Below are 21,640 nucleotides of genomic sequence, written 5' to 3' on the forward strand. Positions count from 1 at the left end.
TCAAAAGGGTTGAAATCAACGTAACGCAAAACTACTTGCATACAAAACATTAGGAACACCTGCTCTTTCCGAGATTGGTCACTTGTTTAATCCACTTCAGTGTAGACGAAGCGGAGGAGACAGGTTCAAACAGTTGTAAGCCTCGAGACAGATGAGTAGGACAAAAGATTAAAGTGCCTTTGAACAGGGTATGGTAGTAGGTGCAACAATACTGGGTTTTTAACACTTTCCCATGTATCAAGAATGGTCCACCACCCAAATAATATCCAGCCAACATGGGCTAGCATAGAGTCCATGCTGTTCTGAGAGCAAAATGGGGGCTGCCACTCAATATTAGGAAGATGTTCGGTGTGATGAAATAACAAGCCTATTTGAACACGTTAAATCATGTTTAATTATAAGTACACAAATAATGAAGTATATGTTATCTTGTAATCCAGAAGGGTAACTGCATAAGAATCAACGGAAATAAGACCAATGACAATTAAAAATCTTCACAGTCATTCCTGTTCACTTTATGAAAGCGACATCTGGGATCTTTCCATGAGCCTGAGGAGAAATGGAGCAGAAGTTTTGCTATCTGAAGTCTAAAAGGTTGCATAACATTCAGTCAAAACTAAAGCAACACACATTGCTCCCTTACATACTTTACTAGGATGAAGATTTGAATCTAGGAATGTTTACGGTCTCGTTTACAGAGTAATATATGGAGCTATTTACCTTGAGGTCTGTGAAGACCTGCCCTGCTCGGTTGAAATCCCACTCATTGTCCTGTAGGCACCTGATATACATTGATAAAGTAGGTTAGAACCAATATGAATGCAACATTCCACCCACAAAACCCTGTACATAAAAAAACAAAGCAACGTGACAGCGTTTGTCACTACTTGAGCCCACTTAAAATCAAATGCAAAGTAACTCTTTCCCACTTACTTCTGGGACCATTCAAGATTCATGCCGGACTTAAGTGAGAAGGCAGAGAGCATCTCTTGCTGGGGGGCTGAAAGGGTGGGGACAGGACTGCTGGATGGGGTGGGGGCAGGTGCCACGAAGGCCCGGCGGATCTCCTCAGTCGTAGCATTGCGCACAAACAGCTCGTCATTCACTATGCAAAGACTTTTGAAACAAGAGGAATTACATGAGGAATTTCCCCCCCCATTAGTATCAACATTTTTAGTGAGATCAAGACAAAGTACATATCTGGCTAAGTTTTGGCTAGCTGTAGGGCCTACCTTGTCCCTCCAGCTGGCACTGTGACAAACACCCGGCAGAAAGCTCTCACAGAGTCGCGGGATTTACCTTCAACTGGCGTGATAGAAGGAGAAAGCAACATACATGGTTCATGACTTTTTGTGGAATGAAAATGTGGGGAACAAAATAGGGAAACTACATACGTTAACTAAGTTAGAAAAGTTGAACAAGCATACCTTCTTTGAACACTCCAGTGACTGTGAACGACAGTAACGTGTTCTACAGGAGTAGGAGAGGGACAGGAGATCAAGGATGGTCATGGCTTTGAATGTGAATTGATGGTTATAAAAGTACTCTACTCACGGTGAAGGTGTTGACGTCCACAATTAGAGATGCAGTGTCATGCTGCGTTTTGGGCAGTTCGCTCAGGAAAGCCACCACATTCAGACGAGTGTGCTTCAGTAAGCGAAATCGTGTGGCTGAAAGAACAAAGGTATTCAAATAATTTAATTTGTGTATATGAGTGAACACAATCATGGTGACTCACTACCAACAGGTTTACTTTATTCAGACTACATTTGCAAGAGATGACATCATGACAACCATCACTTCTGAAAACTGAAGTAGCGATTCAGAAGTCCGAGACTCACTGGGATCCTTGAGCTTTTTCAGGTTGCGACTGTCTTTATGGTAATCTCCAAGACTGCACCTAGAGACAAAGGTAGACAGTGACCAACTGACTACCTTAGAAACAGGTGACAAATAGGTGATACTGAGTGACTCAAATCAAATGTTATTTGTCACATGCGCCGAATACAACAGGTGTAGTAGACCTTAGTGAAATGCTTACTTACCTTAACCAACAATGCAGTTAACACTTATTTAATAGTATTTACTAAAATAAACTGAAGTAAAAAAATAGAAGAACAAGAAATAATTAAGGAGCAACAATAAAACAGTAGCGCGGCTATATACAGGGCCTAACGGTACAGTCAATGTGCGGGGGGCACCGGTTTGTGAAGGTAATATGTACATGTAGGTAGAGGTCAAGTGACTGCATGGATAATAAACAGAGCAGCAGCAGCGTAAAAATGGGGGTGGGGTTGGGACAAAGCAAAATGCCTGGGTAGTCATTTGACTTGCTGTTCAGGAGTCTTATGGCTTGGGGGTAGAAGCTGTTAAGAAGCCTTTTGGACCTAGAATTGGTACCGCTTGCCGTGTGGTAGCAAGGAGAACAGTCTGACTAGGGCGGCTGGAGTCTTCGGCAATTTTTTGGGGCCATCCTCTGACACCGCCTGGCATAGAGGTCCTGGATGGCAGCAAGCTTGGCCCCAGTGATGTATTGGGCCGTACACACTACCCTCTGTAGTGCCTTGCGGTCAGAGGCCGAGCAGTTGCCATACCAGGCAGTGATGCAACCAGTCAGGATGCTCTTGATGGTGCAGCTGTAGAACTTTTTGAGAATCTGAGGACCCATGCCAAATCTTTTCAGTCTCCTGAAGGGGAATAGGCGTTGTCGTGCCCTCTTCACGACTGTCTTGGTGTGTTTGGACCATGATATGGTGATGGTTGGTGATGTGGACACCAAGGAACTTGAAGATCTCAACCTGCTCCACTGCAGCCCCGTCGATGAGAATGGGGGCGTGCTCAGTCCTCGTTTTCTGTAGTTCACATTCATCCCCTTTGTCTTGATCACGGTGAGGGAGTTTGTTATCCTGGCACTGACCTCCTCCTTATAGGCTGTTTCATCGTTGTCAGTGATCAGGCCTACCTTGTTTCGTCAGCAAACTTAATGATGGTGTTGGAGTCGTGCTTGGCCATGCAGTCATGGGTGAACAGGGAGTACAGGGAACAGGGAGTACAGGAGGGGACTGAGCACACACCCCTGAGGGGCCCCTGTGTTGAGGATCAGCGTGGCAGATGTGTTGTTACCTACCCTTACCACCTGGGGGCAGCCCATCAGGAAGTCCATGATCCAGTTGCAGAGGGAGGTGTTTAGTCCCATGGTTCTTAGCTTATTGATGATCTTTGAGGGCATTATGGTGTTGAACCCTGAGCTGCAGTCAATGAGCATTCTCACATAGGTGTTCCTTTTGTTCAGGTGAGAAAGGGCAGTGTGAAGTGCAATAGAGATTGCATAATCTGTGGGTCTGTTGGGGAGGTATACAAATTGGGGTGGGTCTAGGGTTTCTTGGATAATGGTGATGATGTGAGCCATGACCAGCCTTTCCAAGCACTTCATGGCTACAGACATGAATGCTACGGGTCGGTAGTCATTTAAGCAGGTTACCTTAGTGTTCTTGGGCACAGGGACTATGGTGGTCTTCTTGAAACATGTTGGTATTACTCGGTCACAGACAGGTTGAAAATGTCAGTGAAGACACTTGCCAGTTGGTCAGCGCCTGCTCGGAGTACACGTCCTGGTAATCAGTCTGGCCCTGCGGCCTTTTGGATGTTTGAAGGTCTTACTTACATCGGCTACGGAGAGCGTGATCACACAGTCGTCCGGAACAGCTAATGCTCTCATGCATGCTTCAGTGTTGCTTGCCTCGAAGCGAGCATAGAAGTTATTTAGCTCGTCTGGTAGGCTGGTGTCATTGGGAAGCTCGTGGCTGTGCTTCCCTTGGTAGTCCGTAATAGTTTGCAAGCCCTGCCACATCCAACAAGCATCGGAGCCAGTGTAGTACGATTCAATCTTAGTCCTGTATTGATGCTTTGCCTGTTTGATGGTTCGTCGGAGGGCATAGTGGGATTTCTTGTTAGACTCCCGCTCCTTGAAAGCGGCAGCTCTACCCTTTAGTTCAGTGCGGATGTTGCCTGTAATCCATGGCTTCTGGTTGGGGTATGTACATACGGTCCCTATGGGGACGACGTCATCAATGCACTTATTGATGAAGTCAGTGACTGATGTGGTGTACCGTCTCTGGATGAGCATTTTCTTGTTTGCGTATGGCCTTATACAGCTCGTTGAGTGCCGTCTTATTGCCAGCATCGGTTTATGGCGGTAGATAGACAGCTACCAAAAATATAGATGAAAACTCTCTTGGTAAATAGTGTGGTTTACAGCTTATCATGAGATACTCTACATCAAGCGAGCAAAATCTTGAGATTTTCTTAAAATTAGATTTTGTGCACCAGCTGTTATTTATAAATAGACACAGACTGCCACCCCTTGTCTTAACGCACAGGTGTCAAACTCATTCCACGGGGGGCCGAGTGTCTGCGGGTTTTCGCTCCTCCCTTGATTGATGAATTAACATCACTAATTAGTTAGGAACTCCCCACACCTGGTTGTCTAGGGCTTTATTGAAAGGAAAAACCAAAAACCTGCAGACACTAGGCCCTCCGTGGAATGAGTTTGACACCCCTGTCTTAACGGATGCAGCTGTTCTATCTTGCCGATGGACTGAAAACCCCGCCAGCTGTATGTTATCCATGTCGTCTTTCATGCATGACTCGGTGAAACATAAGATATTTCAGTTTTTAATGTCCCGTTGGTATAATAGTCTAGATCGGAGCTCATCCATTTTGTTACCCAATGATTGCACGTTGGCTAATAGGACTGATGGTAGAGGGGGATTACTCATTCGCCCTCGGATCCTTACAAGGAACCCCGATCTACATCCCCGATATCTCCGTCTCTTCTTCATGTGAATGACGTGGATTTGGGCCTTGTCGGGTGTCTGAAGCAGAACCCTTCTCGTCTAACTCGTTAAAAGAAAAAAATCATGGTCCAGTACGAGGTGAGTAATCACTGTCCTGATATCCAGATGCTCTTTTCAGTCATAAGAGACAGTGGCAGAAACATTATGTACAAAATAAGTTACAAATAACGCAAAAAACCCGCACACAACAGCACAATTGGTTAGGAGCCCGTAAAACGGTAGCCATCTCCCCCGGCGCCATCTTTAACTTTTTTTTTTGACACTGTTTATGAATGCTGCTGGAGACAGGGAACATTAATAACTAGCCAAGGGGTACCTGGAGGGGTTCTGCATGGTGAAGGGCATGCTCAAGGAGAAGGTTGCTCCATCGTGGTAGGCGTCTAACAAAGGCTGCCTGTCTCCGGAGTCATACACACTGTAGTATCTGGGGGAAAAAGTTATTCTTTAAAAACTTACATCATAAGAAACACACAACAACTTACATTTCCAATCAGTACAAATAGATACTATCAAAGCAGATCAACGTGTCTTGTAAAAAATAAAAAATCATGCTGCCTTTTTGTTTTAAACAAAAACAAAGGTGTGTTGTAGTGCATCAGAGCATTTTGGGTTCTGGCTTAGTTGAGATTTGCAAAGGCTACATGCGGTAAAGAGGTTAATGGAACGCCGGATTGGCTCACATTTAACAAATCGGCTCTAACAAAGTGGACATTTGTCAAATCCGTCATGATTGATGTATTGTAACAGGCCCACAATGTGGTTACTACAGTCTGATTTGGATATATTTGGCTGTTTTCACTGCATAACATTTAGAAGTTGTCCCTTTTCAGGGTTTAGTAGTGACTGCTAAAATGTTAACTTCCGTTTGTATAAGCTGGTAGCATAGCTAGTGTAAGAATATTTTGAAGATAAATACACAACGCAGAGGACGATAGGTCAATAGAGTACTAAAAGTCAATATAGTACTAACGATCAATGGAAATAGTGTTTTTTCTGTAATAGGGGAGTAATGATCAATGGGTCAGAGACATGGGAGGAATTTCAGTCCGGGACTCATAGCTACTTGGCGAGTTCTCATTAGTCCAAATTGTTTATACATTGAGGCTGAAATAGGATACTTGTTATTTGGCCATTGGCCCAGTTTTATTGCAAGGAATTCTAATTGGTCAACCACATGCTAGGGCTGGGTTATAAAACTACATCCTGTCCCTTTGTTCTGAGGAGAGAATCACTGAGGACAGGGGTGAATGAACATCTACCTCTCAACATAGCATTGAATAAACCTATTTTTCTCCCGGATTTGCTTTGGGGTCTGTGCTATTGAATCGTAACATCAACTGCTAACACTAGCATACAGAAATCAGTGGTGATGTTCAAAGTAGTCTTTAACTGTAATGCAGTTGATTGGTGACGATGACATGAACATGTATAGGGGTTGACATCCATACAAGCATTATACGATGATTTCTATATCAACATTGTGTGAAATACACATATAAACAATGGCCTAAATGTAGGATCATTTTGCTGGGGAGCAATGAGGTTATTCATAATCTTTCCACCAAGCGTTTCCTTGGCATTTCCATTGTTTTGGTCGAGTTCCATTGACCTTTTTACCGCATCTATAACAGTGTGTAGTGTACGTGTATATTTGTACAGTAATGTGTATGCATTTGTGTCCGTGGATTCAACATAAAACTCACTGTTGTAGGAAGCCAACGATGGGAGTCTTGATCTCTTCAGAGCAGAAGTAGCTGGGCTGTGACATCAGTCGAAGGGTGAGAATTTAAAAGAAAACTGACACACGGTTACATGCAAAGCCCCTAAATGAGAACCAATGGTGTGCATGTATTACCTTGCAAGGTGGAAGGGCGGCAGGAGTCACCTCCACATCAAAGACTATGGGCGGGGGGAGATCCTGACCGTCCTAGTGAGAGTTAGAGAGGTCAAGGAGAGAATACAAAGATGACTAATTGAAGAGATGTAAATTCTTCACAAAATACAATAATAATATCCAAAACGAGTTGAATAAACAATTGTTGAAATCCTAAAAGCGTTTGATTGAATCCTTACCAGTTTGAGAAGCCTGGGGAACCTCTCTCTCACCTCGCTGTCCGACATTCACAAAAACACAGAAGATAAGAGACAGGAGTTAGTGCTGATTATATATAAAGACAGAGTCATCCCCCTAAACACTATTCAACCACAAACGCATATATATGCTCATGCACTCACAGCCTCACCCATGGATAAGGATCACTAATAGCCACCCAAATGTTGATATAATCCCTGTCCATACAGTTAACTGAAATGAGGGAACGGAACTAGGCAGTAAAGACCAACATGGACTTGATTCGTCATTATAACGGCATATATTGGTTCGAACTGATTGTTCAGAATAGAACACACCCATGCCTGATCATGACATAGTCAACTCTGCATATCAGTGGAGAGGTACTCAATGTTACAACGACACATCCTCTTGTACTAATATGATCGGTACAATACAGATAAACCAATACCAAATCAATCTATGACGACAGCCCCTTTTCTTTATTTATGTATTTTTTTGTACTTTTTACCCCAATTTCGTGATATCCAATTGTTAGTTACAGTCTTGTCCCATCATTGCAACTCCCATGCGGACTCGGGAGAGGCGAAGGTCGAGAGCCATGAGTCCTCCGAAACAACCCTGCCAAGCTGCACTGCTTCTTGACACACTGCTCGCTTAACCCAGAAGCCAGCCGCACCAATGTGTTGGAAGAAACACCGTACACCTGGCGACTGTGTCAGCGTGCATGCGCCCAGAAGCCACAAGGAGTCGCTAGAGCGCGATGGGACAAGGACATCCCAGCCGGCCAAACCCTCCCCTAACCCGGACGATGCTTGGCCAATTGTGTGTCGCCTCATGGGTCTCCCGGTTGCGGCCGGCTGCGATACAGCCCGGGATCGAACCTGGATCTGTAGTGACGCATCTAGCACTGATCACCACTGCGCCACTCGGTAGGCCTCGGCCCCCTTTCCTGTGGCAATGTACTCACCCCTTTGTGATGATACTCACCGTCCCCCCCTAAACGCCGAAACACACGTTGTCTTGGAAGGGGTCGTAGGGGTGTGAACGTTGGTTGTGGGCGCCCCATACCAACAAGAGACAAATCAGTGCTTTTCACACGCATAGGGGAGTGGCCCGTGGTGTAACCAATGTACTTAGTAGAGACCACAAGAGTGAGATTATGGTCAAACTACTCAAATGCTGCATGTTTGAGGTGTCTGACACACACACACACACACACACACACGTCACAGGACCAAGAGACAGTGAAATGGAATCTAAAGACTGTAGAGGAGGTGATGGAGACTGTTGGAGATGAAAGATTGACATGAATCATGGGTATACACGGGGGGGTTAATCCATTACATTAAGGTTGGTTAGTTACACCATGTCGTTTCAGGTAGAAAGGGAAGAGGGAAAACTTATGGTAACATAGAACAAGACAGGCATGATCAAACCAAAACAGCAAAGAGGAGTTCACAAAAAGCTTTGATAGAAGATGCAATTCCACTAGGGTGATTGAGTGGTATGTTAGCGAGCCTTAAGGAATAGAAAATGTGTTATTTGAGGAGACCATGCAAAGCATCCCCTTCAGATGAAGAAAAGACACAAATAGAAAAGAAAAGAAACAGAAAGAGCTGGGCCCTGAGCGCCACTACAGAAGGAACCTCTGTTGCTAGCATTGATTAATGCAAGAATGATACTGCATATCTTACACAACATTTTTGGTACCAAAAATAAATACAATTTTGGACCCCACTTCAACTTTAACATTTTGGGGGTGGTTAAACAAATAGGGCATCCAAGCCCTATTAAACAAACATTTTTCTTTTTAGGGAAACATGTTGAGAGGGATATCTGAGGAAGGACCAAACAAGTCCTAAACTTTATCAGTGACCATTCTGAGGTGACTGCATGTGTTTATGACCACAGAATAAACATTAAATGTTATATCCTTAACTGGAAATCAACTTCATATATTTAGAAATCCCACTAATTGAGGGTCTCTTGATACATCTTTGTGTCCCTCATTCTCAAAGCCTCTCCTTCACTCCAGCTGTTACATTCTGAGATGTGTCAACCAATTTGTGGCACAAACAAGCCTTGAAGGCATGTTAGATTTAAGGAAATTATGAGAAAGCTTGTATTAGGGGACTCTGCTTGGCTTTTTGGAAACCTCTCTCCCGCACCAACCCCAGGCCTGTAGCGCAAATCTTTGTTCTTTACTTCAATGTCTTCTTCGTTCAGCATATACTGTACGTATCAAAGTGCATACGTACGTAGGTATGATGTGGCCAGATGCACGACTGTGCCTGTCTTAGGTTGTCCCGGTATCAAAGGTGGGATCTTACCCGTCATTGGCTAACCAGCCCTCTTCACTGGCCACATTTCATGACCCGTATAGGGGAGGATGAGAGGATGTACCAACACCATGTTCCCATATGAATCTTTAATATATATACACATACACTATATGCCATTTGGTAGATGCTTTTATCCAAAGTGACCTATAGGCTTGCATTCATACATTTTACGTATGGGTGGTCCCGGGAATCAAAACCACTACCCTGGCGTTACAAGCGTCATGCTCTACCACCTGAGGTACAAAAGGATTCCTTTTCCACAATGCCATTTTAGTGATCCAAGCTCTTCCCAAAGTATGGGTCTCATTCACAATGCTGTGGTCAGTATTATCCATGCTAAGTTATGTATGCTAGAGGTAGTGGCTCTTGAAATTTAAATTGTCAGGATTTTATTTAAATTAATACAGGGGTGTCTGTAGGGGGCACAGGGCCATCTTCACTGCAGAAAACAAATGGAGGAAAGATCAGCTGCTGAGTTTCAGAGAGGGAAAGCGTTAGATCAGTTGAGACAGACAACAAAAAGAGAGTACCCAGACAGACAGTTAAACCTGCATCTAGAAGGGGGCATGGGTGTAGAAATTATTGAAATGATAGCCATTTTCCTCAACTAAAACCATCAAATCAAATTTTATTTGTCACATACACATGGTTAGCAGATGTTAATGCGAGTGTAGTGAAATGCTTGTGCATGCGTTTGTTGACTGGTTAATATTGAACTATATAGTATGAAGAGGTTCATGGTTTGATCATGTTAATAACATGGGCACATATGGCATGCACCTAAAATAAAAATAATCATAAACGTGGCTTTACATTTGAACTGAGGTGCTTCCCCACAAGCATCAAGTAGGTTTGTGCGATTTCAACACTTGCCCAAGAACAGATAATGTCAAGTCTTAACAACTTAATCACCACCTATGTTATTGAAGTAATGTGAGAGGGCTCAGTGAGACTCTCTGATAGCATGGTGATCAACAAGTCACTCCGGTTCCTTCGAAGTTGAGCGTTGTGCTGCTATTCAGTAGTACCAGACCAAACATGTCCTTCCTGGCTCATATAATCCATAAATAACATGTGATATCCCACAAGAGTAGGGCTTTCCTGAATACATTCAAATTACCCCCTGAAATACAGGGAATAGAATGAACTATCCCCCCTCCCAACCATCTCACAACACACTGTCAACAGCCTACCATTACCCACCCAGCCATCCTGAGCACATCACACCGTCAACAGCCTACAATTACCCACCCAGCCATCCTGAGCATATCACACCATCAACAGCCTACCATTACCCACCCAGCCATCCTGAGCACAGACTGACCTGATGTATGAAGCCTGGTCCTTGAAATAGTCACAAAGGGGGTTCCTCTCAAGCCATAACTCCACCAGCTTAAGACCCTTGATCCTGTCCAGCTCGCGCTCTGTCTTTAACTGGAATGATGGCAGGAAAAGAACATCCAATAAAACAGCCAGGTGTTACTCACAAGAACGGACACAGAGAGAAAACTCCTAGTCCCAGTCAATTGACTAAATTAATTACGTGAATAACTGAAAAGTAAGAGGAGACTTTGTGCATTCCCAGTAAAGGTCAGTGCTGGGGTTAGGTCCCGTTGAGCCACAACCAGACCCAGTCTCCTCACCTCGTTATGAGAAAGGTTGAGTGTCTTCAGGTTGGGAACCTTGTTGACCAGCTCTGACAGGTCATCCAGCCTAAATAGCTTGTTGTTGCTAAGGTTCAGACAAACAAGCTGTGGAAGGAAAGGAGAAGAGATAAGAGGAGAGGAAGGCATCCATATTCTTTCATTATTCAGCTACAAGGACCGACCACATCCATACCTCTGGAATATTCTCCTCAATTATCTTGATAACAGCACGCATGGAGTTCTTTCTGTTCAAAGTCACATCAATGTTCTGGGACACCAGGTCTGTGAAAATCAGGGAAGTATAGGAGTGTTGGACGGCACTACCAGAATACATGTCGTATAACGCAAATACAACATTGAAAAACGTTTGATGCGACTAATTGCTCTTGCCGTGTACCTGGGTCTATCCGGATGTTGTTCAAGTCCAGGGCTTGTTGAGAGCCATCAAAACGTTTAGCCATGCATTGCTAATGAGAGAAAGACAGTTTTACGCATTCAGCCCATACACCTCTCTATACATGAAACTAAATAATGAATGTTGCACTGTTATCATTAGCGGGTACTTGAAAGAATAGGAGGCATTACTAAGTAGAGTTGAAGGAAAGAAAAAGTAATAACCTTGCTGATGGCTCTAATATCAATACAATAATGTTATTAAAACAATCACTCCTCCTATTCAAGAGCTGGTCTCCTTGTCTTACCTTCAGGTGCTCCAGATCAGCTGGCTTTAGTTCAGACTGAAGAAAGGAGGGTGGAGGACAGGGATTCATCAGTACAGTCACCTGGACACGATGGAGGATGGAGGAGTGAATGGCATGTTTTTTAATGACTATCCCCAGGGGGAAATGGCTATGTCCTAGAATTTCTATTGAAAGCCCTTTCCGAAGCCCTAATCATTAACCACAGCCTTACCGTGACCCCTTCTCAAGGTCCTATTTATTGATGGTCCCATCCTTATTGATTGCCATCAAACTTAACTTTGACGCCAGCCTTGTTGCTTAATCGAAAACTTCTGCTGCCGTTATTAATGTGTTCATGTCTGGTGTCCAGTCTGACAGAAATATCCCGCTTAACACCATTTGATAAAACCAGCAGAGGTCGGTTTTGTGGAGAGAAAACAAAATAGTACCTTGTAGCCCTCTTTGTCTGTGATCTTCCGTGATACTTTAAACAAGGCATTCGCAGTCGTGGAATCATCAATAAAGAACTCTGCTCGGTTTCCCTCTACGTGGTACTTTGGAAAACAGAGGTGAAAAAAGAGAATGTCAATAAAATGAAGCTATTTCAGGGGAATGAAACTAAGTCCAGTGTTTCCCCTAGAATTTATTTCAGCAGTGGTGGCAGAGGTAAATAAAACATTTATTTTATATATATTTTTTTAGTTGCAGTGGAGGCACAGTTGCTAAATGCATAAAGGGGAAACACTGCTCAGTCTATTTCTGGACTAGATTGACTAACAAAAAGAGCCCCTAGGCAGCGGTCACTTACATGTACTGGCGTGAAGGGCATGGAGCAGATATTCTGCAGTGCTGTTATCAGCCAGTCTTTGTCGTATTTCTTTCCATAGGGGACCTGCAAGAGTCACAATTTAGCATTGACTAAGTACAATCCAATCAATGACAGTTTGGTAAATCTATAAAGCTATCCCACTATTTTACAACGTGGACTCACAGACATCTTGAACCAGTTCTTGCGGCCACCTCCACCTCCATCCCCTCCTTTGTTATTCCCACGACCCCTGTGACCTCCTCCACCACCTCTGCGGCCCCGGTCAAATCGTTCGTCACCACGCCGATTTGGCCTTCCATAAGGGTTACTAGCAGGGGAAAAACATGAGGGTGGATAAAGGATAACTTCTAAGATCAAACCTAAAAACATGTTCAGTGAAATACTCTCTGTCTTCAGTCTGACAAACTCACAATCTGTGTTGGGAGGATCCATCTTGGGAGTTGCTGTCCGTCATTGCCACATCTCCATCCTCATCGTCGAATCTCGCTCTGTGTCCCGGGCCGCCGCCGCCTCTTTGGCTACCACGATGTCTTGGTCTTGGCCCTGGTCCTACTGGCCCCTGGTCACTATACATAGGGGCCCTGAAAGGCCCTCTGCCTTTACGGTTGCGAACCTTTTGTCCTCCAACTCGGTCATCGTGATCTGATGGACAAAGAGTCACTATAGTCAGTATTGAGTTAACAGAAAATGGAATTTAACCAAGCTACAGCAGTTATTAGCCTAGTAATGGCCCAGATCCTGTCTGTCATCTTCGTTTGATATCATGCATGTTTGGCAAGAACGCTAGCTGGGCGATTTCACACCAGGAAGGCCCGAAAATATTTTTGGTATCTCAGATTGTTCTGGCATTTCTCACATATAAACTTCATTGGGAGGAAGGATGTTTGATATGCTTTGTTATGAAATACAATGTCACAAATGTATTCAACATTACAAACACTAATATCTCAAAAGTACCTTTTGGATTTTGCTTCATTTTAGACATATTGTTTAAAAGTGCTACACAGAATTTCTCCCCTATGTGGAAGCTAGCTGAATTGCAACAGCACTAGGCAGCATTCAAAACAAATATCACCTCCCCCACATCCCATTTCCCCGTAATATGGTGGAGACTCGTCCTTGAGTCTCTTACTTTCGGTTTTGGTCCACCAGCTTCAAACAGCTCTAAAAACAATATTTTTTGTTATTGAAAATATATTTCACAGCAATTTAGATGTTACAATGATTCCCTACACTATTCAGTGCTTGTTTTTTTCTCTCACATAAACTTAAATTGAGCGAACAGTGTAGAATTTTAGCAACCAGGAAATTACGGAGCGATTTCTATACTGAACAAAATTTGAAAAATGCCACATGCAACAATTAACGATTTTACTGAGTTCCAGTTCATATAAGGAAATCAGTCAATTGAAAAATGAATTAGGCCATAATCTATGGATTTCACATGACTGGCCAGGGGCGCAGCCATGGGTGGTCCTGGAAGGGCATAGGCCGACCCACTGGGGAGCCAGGAATAGCCATTCAGAATGAGTATTCCCCCGCAAAAGGGCTTTATTATAGACAGAAATACTCTTCAGCTTCATCATATGTCCAGGTGGCTGGCCTCATACAATCCCGCAGGTGAAGAAGCCAGATGTGGAGGTCCTGGGCTGGCGGGGTTACAAGTAGTCTACGGTTGTGTCGCCGGTTAGACGTACTGCCAAATTCTCTAAAACAACGTTGTGACGGCTTATGGTAGAGAAATTAACCTTCAATTCTCTGGCAACAGCTCTGTTGGACATTCCTGCAGTCTGCATGACAATTGCACGCTCCCTAAAAACTTGAGACATCTGTGGCATTGTGTTGTGTGACAAAACTGCACATTTTAGAGTGCACAGGTGTAGTGATCATGCTGTTTAATCAGCTCCTTGATATGCCACACCTGTCAGGTGGATATTGGCAAAGGAGAAATGTTCACTAACAGGGATGTAAACAAATTTGTGCATTTTTGAGAAACGTTTGTTTGTGGAAAATGTCTGGAATCTTTTATTTCAGCTCATGTAACATGGGACCAACACTTTACATGTTGCATTAATATTTTGGTTCAGTTAATATTGGCCGTTTGACCCAATTTCCACTAGATAACACAGCCACAAAGTTAAAACAGCTTTCCCATTAACAAATACCGCTCCGGCAGCAGAAATCAATTGGCAAATATCACAGCCAATCACAACAATGACGGGTAAGTAATACTATGAAACACTATCATTCCACCATTACTGCAAACATATTATGGACATTTCCTGAAATTACAATGCAAACTTTTTGGAAACTCCAATGTGTAGCACCAATATACTCTTGCAGCGGGCTCGCTGGTACTTTTGAAGAGAGGGGGGGGGGGGTCTACTAAGCTACAGTATATGGAATTGTTTTAAGAAGGTCATACCAAGGATAATTTTCCTTTTTGATTTTGATTTTTAAGACCCCTTGAAGCATGAAAAAAATATCAGTCTACTCATTAAATATTTGGAAACCAATGGTTTGGAGTAGAAATATACACTATAGACTACAATATTATGCAAAGTTCGTATTGAACAATATTTCTTTATCATTTACATTCTGTATATAAGGGGTGCTTTTTGTGCTACTGTAACCTAAGCCCACCTGAGAAATGTAAAATTACAAAAATGGTATCTATGTTAAACAATGCAAAGTTAATTTAACAGTAAAATAACATCAACTGCATTTAAAAATGTAAGCTGTGAATTCTTGAAATATATTATTATCTTGTTGTAGTTCACCAAGTTATGTTGCTACTTTATGACTGACATGCAGGCACACACGATTGATAGCATGAAAAACCCATATTTTCAATTGGCATTAGATGGTAATTAATGTCCATGAAATAAACCATCATGTGCATATATCAGCAAATTAATTCCTTAATTTTACATAAAGTATTATCACTTATCTGAGAAGGTACAAAAAATATCTGAAAATGTGTTCGAGTGTCGCCTCCACACCAAAGTTTTTTTGTTGCTTTGAAAATTGACCACCAGTGGGAATTTACAAAAAACTATCAATAGCATAAAACAAAAACATAAAACATTGATTAGCTTAGAATAAAAATGTATGGACATAACTAGATGAATTGGTTAAAACATTAAACAGCAGAACATTTCGTTTTTTATTGTAATTCAAAGATGGAAGGGGGCGTAATGGGTATGTGGGCTTAAAGGGTACACTACCCTAATCTGCACAGCCGGTAATACACGTCACCCACGTCATTCCCTTGCGCAACAAGAAGTTGCCCCCATTCCTCCTGCTAATTGGGTAACTATTGCAACATTTTGGTTGTCTGAGCGAGAGAAATGCTGTAAATTAAGAGGACTATGTATTTAGAAAGATGAGACGTTGAGGATTATAATAAATACTGCTTTGATGTGATACAAGCAAGCCAAACACCTGCGAGTCCAAATGTGCACTTCACATTTCCATATCATAAATAGTGACGACATTTATAATTACTATGTTTAATGTACAGTTACAAGATGACATGGCGTCAAACCCTGGGTTGTCCTGAACAGAATGAGCCTGTGTTTGTTTGTCTATTGTGAAGAAAACTTGCCATGGCACACGCAACTGAATTCACTCAAGACCACTTTCTATGTGCACCGAAATCCTGATCCGTTTCCCTGAATTGTATTGTGAAAGCCTAACATATAGTATGTAATATAGTATTTTTTAACTTACAGTTGAAGTCGAAAGTTTACATACACTTAGGTTGGAGTCATTAACTCGTTTTTCAACCACTCCACAAATTTCTTGTTATCAAACTATAGTTTTGGCAAGTCGGTTAGGCCTAGAGGTCGACCGATTATGATTTTTCAACGCCGTTACCGAGTATCGGAGGAAAAAAAAATACCGATTAATCGGACGATTTATTTATTTATAATATTTATAATGACAATTACAACAATACTGAATGAACACTTATTTTAACTGAATATAATACATCAATAAAATCAATTTAGCCACAAATAAATAATGAAACAAGTTCAATTTGGTTTAAATAATGCAAAAACAAAGTGTTGGAGAAGAAAGTAAAAGTGCAATTTGTGCCATTAAAAAAGCTAACTTTTAAGTTCCTTGCCCAGAACATATGAAAGCTGGTGGTTCCTGAACATGAGTCTTCAATATTCCCAGGTAAGAAGTTTTAGGTTGTAGTTATTATAGGACTATTTCTCTCTATACCATTTGTATTTCATATACGTTTGACTATTGGATGTTCTTATAGGCACTATAGTACTGCCAGTGTAACAGTATAGCTTCCGTCCTTTCCTCGCCCCTACCTGTGCTCCAACCAGGGACACATCGACAACAGCCACCCTCGAAGCATCGTTACCCATCGCTCCACGAAAGCCACGGCCCTTGCAGAGCAAGGGGAACAACTACTTCAAGGTCTCAGAGCGAGTGATGTCACCGATTGAAACTTTATTAGCGCGCACCCCGCTAACTAGCTAGCCATATCACATCGGTTACACCAGCCTAATCTCGGGAGTTGATAGGCTTGAAGTCATAAACAGCTCAATGTTTGAAGCACAGCGAAGAGCTGCTGGCAAATGCACGAAAGTGCTGTTTGAATGAATGCTTATGAGCCTGCTGCTGCCTACCACCGCTCAATCAGACTGCTCTATCAAATCATAGACTTAATTATAACATAATAACACAAAGAAATACGAGCCTTAGGTTATTAATATGGTCAAATCCGGAAACTATCATTTTAAAAACAAAACGTTGATTCTTTCAGTGAAATACGGAACCGTTCCGTATTTTATCTAACGGGTGGCATCCCTAAGTCTAAATATTGCTGTTACATTGCACAACCTTCAATGTTATGTCATAATTATGTACAATTCTGGCAAATTAATTACGGTCGTTGTTAGTTAGAAATGGTCTTCACATAGTTCCCAACGAGCCACGCGGCCCAAACTGCTGCATATACCCTGACTCTGCTTGCACGGAATGCAAGAGAAGTGACACAATTTCCCTAGTTAAAAGAAATTCGTGTTAGCAGGCAAAATTAACTAAATATGCAGGTTTAAAAATATATACTTGTGTACTGATTTTAAAGAAAGGCATCGATGTTTATGGTTAGGTACACATTGGTGCAACAACAGTGCTTTTTCGCAAATGCGCTTATTAAATCATCACCCGTTTGGCGAAGTAGGCTGTGATTCGATGAGAAATGAACAGGCACCGCATCAATTATATGCAACGCAGGACAAGCTAGATAAACTAGTAATATCATCAACCATGTGTAGTTAACTAGTGATTATGTTAAGATTGATTGTTTTTTATAAGATACGTTTAATGCTAGCTAGCAACTTATTTTGGCTTCTTGCTGCACTCGCTTAACAGGTAGTCAGCCTGCCACGCAGTCTCCTCGTGGAGTGCAATGTAATCGGCCACAATTGGTGTCCAAAAATGCCGATTACCAAATGTTATGAAAACTTGAAATCGGCCCTAATTAATCAGCCATTCCGATTAATCGGTCGACCTGTAGTTAGGACATCTACTTTGTGCATGACACAAGTAATTTCCCCAACTGTTTACAGACAGATATCACTTATAATTCACTGTATCACAATTCAAGTGGTCAGAAGTTTACATACACTAAGTTGACTGTGCCTTTAAACAGCTTGGAAAATTCCAGAAAATGATGTCATGGCTTTAGAAGCTTCTGATAGGATAATTAACATAATTTGGGTCAATTGGAGGTGTACCTGTGGATGTATTTCAAGGCCTACCTTTAAATTCAGTGCCTCTTTGCTTGACATGGGAAAATCAAAAGAAATCAGCCAAGACCTCAGAAAAACAATTGTAGACCTCCACAAGTCTGGTTCATCCTTGGGATCAATTTCCAAACGCCTGAAGGTACCACGTTCATCTGTACAAACAATAGTACGCAAGTATAAACACCATGGGATCACGCAGCCGTCATACCGCTCAGGAAGGAGACGCGTTCTGTCTCCTAGAGATGAACGTACTTTTGTGCGAAAAGTGCAAATCAATCTCAGAACAACAGCAAAGGACCTTGTGAAGATACTGGAGGAAACAGGTATGAAAGTATCTATATCCACAGTAAAACGAGTCCTATATCGACATAACCTGAAAGGCCGCTCAGCAAGGAAGAAGCCACTGCTCCAAAACCACCATAAAAAAGCCAGACTACGGTTTGCAACTGCACATGGGAACAAAGATCGTACATTTTTGGAGAATTGTCCTCTGGTCTGATGAAACAAAAATAGAACTGTTTAGCCATAATGACCATCGTTATGTTTGGACGAAAAAGGCGGAGGCTTGCAAGCCGAAGAACACCATTCCAACCGTGAAGCACAGGGGTGACAGCATCATGTTGTGGAGGTGCTTTGCTGCAGGAGGGACTGGTGCACTTCACAAAATAAATGGCTCATGAGGAAGCAAAATTATGTGGATTTATTGAAGCAACGTCTCAAGACATCAGTCAGGAAGTTAAAGCTAGGTCGCAAATGGGTCTTCCAAATTGACAATGACCCCAAGCATACTTCCAAAGTTGTGGCAAAATGGTTTAAGGACAACAAAGTCAAGGTATTGGAGTGGCCATCACAAAGCCCTGACCTCAATCCTATAGAAAAATTGTGGGCCGAACTGAAAAAGTGTGTGCCAGCAAGGAGGCCTAGAAACCTGACTCAGTTACACCAGCTCTGTCAGGAGGAATGGGCTAAAATTCACCCAACTTATTGTTGGAAGCGTGTGGAAAGCTACTGAAATGTTTGACCCAAGTTCAACAATTTAAAGGCAATGCTTCCAAATACTAATTTAGTGTATGTAAACTTCTGACCCACTGGGAATGTGATGAAAGAAATAAGCTGAAATAAATCACTTTACTATTATTCTGACATTTCACATTATTAAAATAATGTGGTGATCCTAACTGACCTAAGACAGGGAATTTTTACTAGGATTAAATGTCAGGAATTCCGACTTCAACTGTAGCTATTAATGGTGCCAATAGAACAAGCTTTCAAATGAAGCTTTCATAACACCGAGATTGCGATTTATAACAGACCGTTTTTGATTGCGCAAACAGTAACAGTTACTTAGGACCTATGCACACTGGAGGCACCAGTTAGTACTCTCACTAAAACTCTTGTCACTTTGTCTTTTGTTGCAACTACCCCACATTTTCCAGGAACATTCTTATGTTACTGAATGTATCCAGAATATTTTCAGATTTATCCATCAACAAATGTGACAAAATGTACAGTAACTGTGAAACACAAACTCAACAGTGTAATGTCTGGATTCAGTCGTGTCAGGTGAACGGTTGTCCTCACCTTTGGTCTAATAATTTTCTAATAATCTCCAAACTGTTCCCTTTCAATTGCTACCATGGTTATTAATTTCATATTTCTTCTGTAAGAAACATTTCAATTTAGCACTATCCATATAGGCCAATTCCCATGTGTGTAAAGGGTTAATAAAACACAATTTTCCACCACCACTTTTAGACAATTTCTGGATGTTGCGCACTGCGTTAACCCAATCAGGTTGCAGCAGTCTGTTATTTTCCCCTGACTGAACATACTATGCAATATCAGGAAGTACTGTATCATTAGTCCCTCTTTCATGGTGGTTGGAAAATTGTGTTTTATTAAAGGGGCAATCTGCAGTTGCTTCATCCACTTAGAGACTTCTGAATTAATTAAATGTACCCAATGAATCTTGAAAAATATGACAAATAGGGCAGGTAGCCTGGTGGTTAGAATGTTGGACAAGTAACCAAAATGTTGCAAGATCGAATCCCCAAGCTGACAAGGTAAAAATCTGTCGTTCTGCCCCTGAACAAGGTAGTTAACCCACTGTTCCTAGGCCGTCATTGAAAATAAGATTTTGTCCTTAACCGACTTGCCTAGTTAAATAAAAGGTCAAATCAATTAAAAAAATAGCTTAGTTCAACTGTCGTACCCCATCACAATAAAACATGCTTTTTCACTCCAATGTAAACAAAGTCAACGTAAACAAACACTATATCGCCTCAAAACATGGTTAAAACCGTCAATTTGATTTCACGCTTGATCATTCTTGTCTATGAATTTAAGAGTCGTTACATTTCTCCAGCCCTATCCCTCAGGTATTTATTAATTTATTTCTGGGCCTTCGTGGCGTGGAATCGCCCAATTCTCGCTTTACTACGCAGACACGTTTTCAGCCAAATTTCAATGTTGTGATGTAGCTAGAGCGCTAGTTGTGAAATTACTAAACGTTGATGTTGGCTACAGTAACTAGTTACCTACGTCTATAACACAAGAGGTGATGTTAGCCAACTAGATGTGTTGTCATATAAAAATGTACCCGCACACGCACCATGGTCCTGAGTAAAACAATGCGCCAACGTTACATATAAACGTTCTAGCTAACTAGCGTCTAAAGTTTAACCACAGCTAGCTAATTACTTTATATTGCTAGCTACCTACCAAGCTGACAAGTTAAATCATTTATATGTAGTGTCAACTCCTAGTTATCCAATTCAGAACACATGTCGTATTACGAAAGAAAAATAACTGGCAAGGAAGAACATTGTTGTTTACAGGTAGCTAGTTAGCTACGTTCGTTAACGATAGCTAGCTAACATCAACGTACCATTGTAGTAACGTGAATCGTCGGCTGTTGACATAGTCAGGAACCGAACACCCACTTAACTCCAATAATAGTGGGTATTGTTAGTTATATATGTACAGCAAATGTGCGTTTATCGTCCGTGAAAAGTTAGCAAAGACATTCGCTTTGTTCGTAACATGCAATGTAGCTTTACGGCCCCGCCGTCTGAGCATGTGCAATGGTCTCGAACTCGCTTTGCTCACGACCCTCTGGTAATGATGACCTCATGACACTTATTTCTCAAATGTGAAAAAACAGTTCTCACACATTTTCATGATACATTTCTTAAATGTACGTATTATTTGTTTGTGTGTGGTCCTCTGATGCTGGATCTCACAGTGTGAAGTTTAAAAAAATGTGTTTTGTTCCATAGTAGGCCAACAAATCAACCTGTAGTAAAGCATCCCAGATTATGAATGCTGACCTAGGATCAGTTTGGCATTTTAGATGATAGTGAATTGACAAGGGGTACCTGGTCCTAGATCAGCACCTCTACTCTGAGACGCTTTGTAAGTACGGACCCTGGTCCCA

At 42.0% G+C, this 21,640-nt stretch overlaps 1 protein-coding gene across 1 annotated transcript; it reads right to left on the bottom strand.

The window, feature by feature from the left end:
* Nucleotides 1-370: 370 nt before the first annotated feature.
* Nucleotides 371-21,304, bottom strand: LOC129863952 (nuclear RNA export factor 1-like). The gene is made up of 21 exons (XM_055936421.1): nucleotides 21,092-21,304; nucleotides 12,838-13,069; nucleotides 12,590-12,734; nucleotides 12,407-12,490; nucleotides 12,048-12,152; nucleotides 11,620-11,700; nucleotides 11,316-11,385; nucleotides 11,112-11,200; nucleotides 10,916-11,023; nucleotides 10,597-10,706; nucleotides 6,930-6,966; nucleotides 6,712-6,783; nucleotides 6,560-6,615; nucleotides 5,173-5,280; nucleotides 1,842-1,900; nucleotides 1,555-1,670; nucleotides 1,428-1,470; nucleotides 1,233-1,305; nucleotides 934-1,116; nucleotides 721-781; nucleotides 371-549 (listed from the first exon to the last, which is right to left on the bottom strand). The coding sequence occupies exons 1-21, from the start codon at nucleotides 21,123-21,125 to the stop codon at nucleotides 511-513; spliced, it is 1,905 nt and encodes a 634-aa protein (XP_055792396.1). The 5' UTR covers nucleotides 21,126-21,304; the 3' UTR covers nucleotides 371-510.
* Nucleotides 21,305-21,640: the final 336 nt, after the last annotated feature.

Source organism: Salvelinus fontinalis, chromosome 10 (genome assembly GCF_029448725.1).
Source record: "Salvelinus fontinalis isolate EN_2023a chromosome 10, ASM2944872v1, whole genome shotgun sequence".
NCBI lineage: Eukaryota > Metazoa > Chordata > Actinopteri > Salmoniformes > Salmonidae > Salvelinus > Salvelinus fontinalis.